Source organism: Lachnellula hyalina (assembly GCF_007821495.1).
Source record: "Lachnellula hyalina strain CBS 185.66 chromosome Unknown contig00336, whole genome shotgun sequence".
Taxonomy (NCBI): Eukaryota; Fungi; Ascomycota; class Leotiomycetes; order Helotiales; family Lachnaceae; genus Lachnellula; species Lachnellula hyalina.
The window spans coordinates 1-4,874 of NW_022157450.1; the positions used below are offsets into that span (position 1 = coordinate 1).

Consider the following 4,874-nt stretch of genomic DNA (forward strand, 5'->3'; position numbering starts at 1 on the left):
CATCTCCCAACCCCCCTACCACATCCCCACCCCTTCCCCGAAACACCCAGTCTATAACATCTCTCCACTCCACGCCACTCAATCACTTATAATTCCCAAAACAAACAGCAAAACAAAAACAATACCAGAAAGAGGCAAGAAGAAACGAACAAACAAACAAAAAAGAAAGAGCAAGACTTGACTCCATGTATGCTAGCTACCTGATTAATCAACAAGGAAAGTGGAGGGGTGAGTGAAGGAAAGGAGCTGCGTACGGTACGTTTGGAGTGGAATAGAGGTAGATGGGAATCATGTATGTATGCAACGGTCGTATATCGCAATCTAGAACTACGAGTCAGTCAGGGAGTTCTTCGCATTGCAGTACAGTACCTTAGCTATGCACACAACCAGCTACTAGCTAACCACTGACAGCCACTTGGCCTGGCCAGCAAGTTTCAGCACATCACGAAATCCTAAACCGCATAACAAACATGATCACCACGACAGCAAGCGCACAAGTATTTTGAAAGGCTTGTTAATATCAAGAGCTCAATCAGCTATCAATCAAGTAGCTATCTCACTTCCATCCATGCTTGACACCAACATCAACATCTCATCTCATATCCTCTCTCTGCTTTCCTTCTGAAGATATCCTCTCCTTCACCCATTCATTCTGTTCCGATTGAAGCTCGAAGCCTAACCTATCCCAGAAAAATTCCCCTACGCTATCATCTTAATCTTACACCCAAGCTAAGCCGAGCCAGGCCCAAAAGAAGAACATCCAATAAGCAAGATGAAAGGGGGTATGTTTAGACAGGGTATTGAAGTCGAAAGGTGATGATGGAAGAAAAGCCGATGTGGTTGTGTTGTGTTGTTATGTCGATTTAGAGTGAGCTCACGTATCTTTATGTACGTTTGTGTATTTGAGATTTGTATCTCTTGATTCAGGTCGAGTCAGTACACTAATAGTGTCTGCCGCCTTGAAGTTCGTAAAAGGAAAAAAAGGGCTGTTGTTTATTCGGTGTGATTGATCATGGCGGTATTCTAACATATCATTCGTGTTTTTTCGTAGTGTATGTGTTGTGTTGTGTAGTAATTAGACAAAAGAGCGTGGTCCAGGATTCCTGATCCAAGAAAAAGGTTGGTCGATAACCTTGCAACACCAAGAAGCAAGATGCAATACCAGGGCGTTGAATAAGCAAAAAAGGTATGCTATGCACGCCAAGACGCCAGACTGAGAAATGCTCCGATGTAAAGCAAAAATGACAAGGCTACAACAAGGTCGAGCTGTCATGACAGGTCAGGTGAAAAGTACCTGCCGTCCATGTAGATTTCGAAGCCAAACGCCAGAAATGCCAAAACGCCGCAAAAATGCAAAGGTTATTAGAATGATACCATACGTCGTGCTGGTGTTCGATCGTAATTCAGCATAGGCGAACTGTCCATGCCCATCATTGTTAGATCCACGCTGCTTCCACCCTTGGACCGACTGGGTGCGGTTGGACTATCGTCTATTTGGCCTTGGCCAAAAGCGAAGGTCTGTGCTCTGCTCAGCTTTGTTCGGTTCTGGCGAAGTCTACCCATCTCCCGCTCGCAGGTGTAGGCGTGCTCCTTAGCATCCATCTCAACGTAATTCTGAGGAAAGCATCGCTCTCGGTGTTCAGAGAAGAAGCCACTGTACCCACCATCCAGGATATAGACTTCAGGGTAGGTGAGTTTGGGGTAGAATTCGGCGTTGGTTGAACGATCTTCTTGTCGTACATTGCGGGCCATTATCGGTGCACGGTGTGCAGAGTACTCGCAATGGAAGATTAGTAGAGTGGTGCCAGGAAGACTTGATTTGAAAAGCTGGGTGGCAAGTAACTCCTTGTCGTTGTAGTTGACAGCACCATCGATGTGACCCCCGTCAAACTCATACTCGAATCTGCAGTCGATTATCATACGTTGATCGTATTGGCCATCAAATTTACCATCAAGAATGTCCAACAGCGTCTCCCGGGTGATCCTTGGTATGCTATCTGGTTGACCTTCCTGGAAGAAATGGGGCAGCACAGGCTGATGAAGCTCGTCAACGTCCATGACAGTGTTGAGGCAGCTTGCAACGGGTTCCTTTGGCTTCATGACATCTCCTGGGTGCTCGAACATGCTCAACGATCTACGAAATTGCTTCCTCGGCCGAATTAACGGATTAGAAGGTCTTCTCGTATGGTTGCCAATTGGGGACCCATTGCGCAACGAGTTCGAGTTCATGCTACCAAAGGGTCTTGCCGGTCGTGGAGGTCCCATGATAGAAACCGCCGGGCTGTTGGCAGATTTTGGTCGGCGTTCTTGGGGGGGTGATTCCATGAAACACTCATCCAAGGACATGGAGGTCGTGGTCGACAATTTGCTGCTTCCAGCACCGAAGCGGAAGGGAGGCAATTGACTCTCGGGATGGCGAGGCAAGGTATTGGTCGAGAAGCCTTTGGTTCTTGTAAGGGAAGGTCGAAGTAAAATAGATTTTCTTCGTCTGGGCAAATTAGCATGGCTTGGTGGAGGAATGTGCAATCAAACTCACTCTGTCGCATTTGTAGGCCTCGGAGCTTCCACCAAACGTGGCGGCGACGATGGAACAGGATCTTCACATGGTGTATGGCCTGGTGTAGGAGACTCAATCTCGATGTGTGAGAAGTATGGTTGTTTGTGTGGAAGGGGGGAGATGTCCATTCGCTCGTTCATCGGACCCGGCGACGAAGAGGGCAGAGGAGGAGTCGTAACGGATTCTGCAGATTGTTAACATCTTATCCGCCATCTGCCAATGCGCGATCCTTACCCCGACCATCAAATGTTCCATAGAGATTCGATGTGAAGAGAGATCGTCGAGGAGTTGGCAATTGAGGGCTGTAGTTTGTTAGTGCTGTCTGCCAAGCTGTGAAAAAGGTTCGCATACCTCATATCAATGTGAAAGTTTTGGGAGAGATCTGCTGCCAGACTAGCTGTGGGGGAGGATCCACGGACGGGTTTTATGGTGAAGTAATCCGATTTGGTGGGCTTCCGCATGCTGAGATCTCTAAAGTTGAACGCACCGGGCCCGAAACTAGGAGCTGCCAGATGGCCATGGGGATTGGAAGTATACATGTCGTTTCGACCCCACCCGTGCATGAAAGAAGGCTGCATAGCAGCCAGTGGTGAAGATGCCTCCATAATGAATATGTAGGTAGACAAGGGAGATAGTACTACTAGTCGAGAGATGTCTTTGTGCAGGCAATTGAGTCGAGTCGAGAGGGAGGGATATCCTAACGATAATGGCAATTGTTGACTTGGACGAGGCTCGAGATAGTCAATTCAGAGGAAGATGACGGTGACTGGGACAATAAGATAATCCGAATAACCGTTGCTGTACAACTAAAAGCTCAGTAGAGAGGCTGAGAGTCCTGGAGAATCCGGGATGGAGATTGGTGGGATGGGATGGGAGTGTTATTGAAAGGTCCTAGACATCGAAAGGTCTTCTACTGGATCTTCAGATCGTCTGGTGGTATGCATGCGAGTGAAGATGGGATGGGCCGAAGTGGTGATTGGCGTGGATGCTGCGGATTAGTCGTGTGGGAGAGGCCGTGATTGAAGGATGTACATGCACATATGGTGAATACCGAGGAAAGGCTGGGAGAAGACCTTTCTTATGTGCAATGTAAAGCAAAGCTCCAACTTGTCAAGCAACAGAGGGGATGAAGATGATCAAGTATGGAGATGAGGATAGAGGAGAGGGAAGAGCAACGAGGGACGGGGGAGCTGGAGGTAGAAGAAGAGAAGAGAAGAGGAAGCTGGACCGACAAGCAAACGGCGTCGCTGGTTGGTGGAGTCTTGGTGTTGTCAGGGCGATTAGGGCGATTCTGAAGCGCCTGAGGGTTGCCGGGTTGGGAGCGATTGCAGGCTCTGTTTCGCTGGCGACCTCGTGAACTGCTAGGCTTGATTCCGGCTGACGGGGGTTTGCCTGGGAATCAAGACAAGACTCCCTGGCAACCATGCAGAGAAAGAAATCTGGATCTTTTAGGATTTGTGAATAGTTGTGATGGCGATCAATGGAAGTATAAAGTAAGAGCCTCACTCATTCATGGGAGAGGTACGACTGTGATAATCAACACTGGATGGAAGGTAGAAAACAAACACCACATCATATCTACAGTACAGTATTTAAAAACAGAATAATCATGATAATTATAATCAGAATCATAATTATCCTTATACTTATGCTTATCAAGTGCACCAGCTTTCACAATTGAGTTTATTCACAACCCTCCCCACCTCGGAGCTTTCCTACTCGCCACTCTTCTTCTATTGACAGGCGCCACACATATAACCACAGTAGACGAGGTAACGAGAGTCCGTGGCATGCATGTCTTGGTAACCTTTATTTGATGTCTCTTCTCTTCTCTTACACTAGATGCATCACCAGTCCATGGATCCATTAATGCTTCTTTATTATCACATCTTATCACGATCTATCTCACTCTCTTCTTTTCCCTCACTAACTGCCCCTAGTTCACGCGTTGTAAATATTGACATCGCGTCCCCCTCCCCTCATTATCTCTAGGGGCAGTATTCAGCTCACAACCAGTGCACCACACCACCCAGGATATCCAAGTCCCACCACCCCAAGCCACAACAGGAAGTTCCCTCTCCACTTGGCATCGGAGAATTAAACCCATAACCCTGTCCGTACAAGCATCTACACACCAATCAAACACCCAGCATCCCTCAGCGGCTCGCTCGAAGGAATATAGGTGGATGGCGTGTGCAGAAGAGCGGGGATCTCACGTAAGGTAGAGAGAGGTAGCTCGAGTAAAGTCCGGCTTTCCTCCAATTGACCAACCAAGCAAGGCATGAACGGATGAACGAATTAGTGAAAACTAGTTTGG

The 4,874-nt window shown here is 47.7% G+C and overlaps 1 protein-coding gene across 1 annotated transcript; it reads right to left on the minus strand.

Moving 5' to 3' along the window:
* Positions 1-1,362: 1,362 nt before the first annotated feature.
* On the minus strand, positions 1,363-3,162 carry nimT (M-phase inducer phosphatase; the record flags this gene model as incomplete). Its single annotated transcript, XM_031154128.1, has 4 exons — positions 1,363-2,488; positions 2,537-2,741; positions 2,792-2,859; positions 2,909-3,162. The coding sequence occupies 4 exons, from the start codon at positions 3,160-3,162 to the stop codon at positions 1,363-1,365; spliced, it is 1,653 nt and encodes a 550-aa protein (XP_031000940.1).
* Between the last annotated feature and the right edge of the window lie 1,712 nt (positions 3,163-4,874).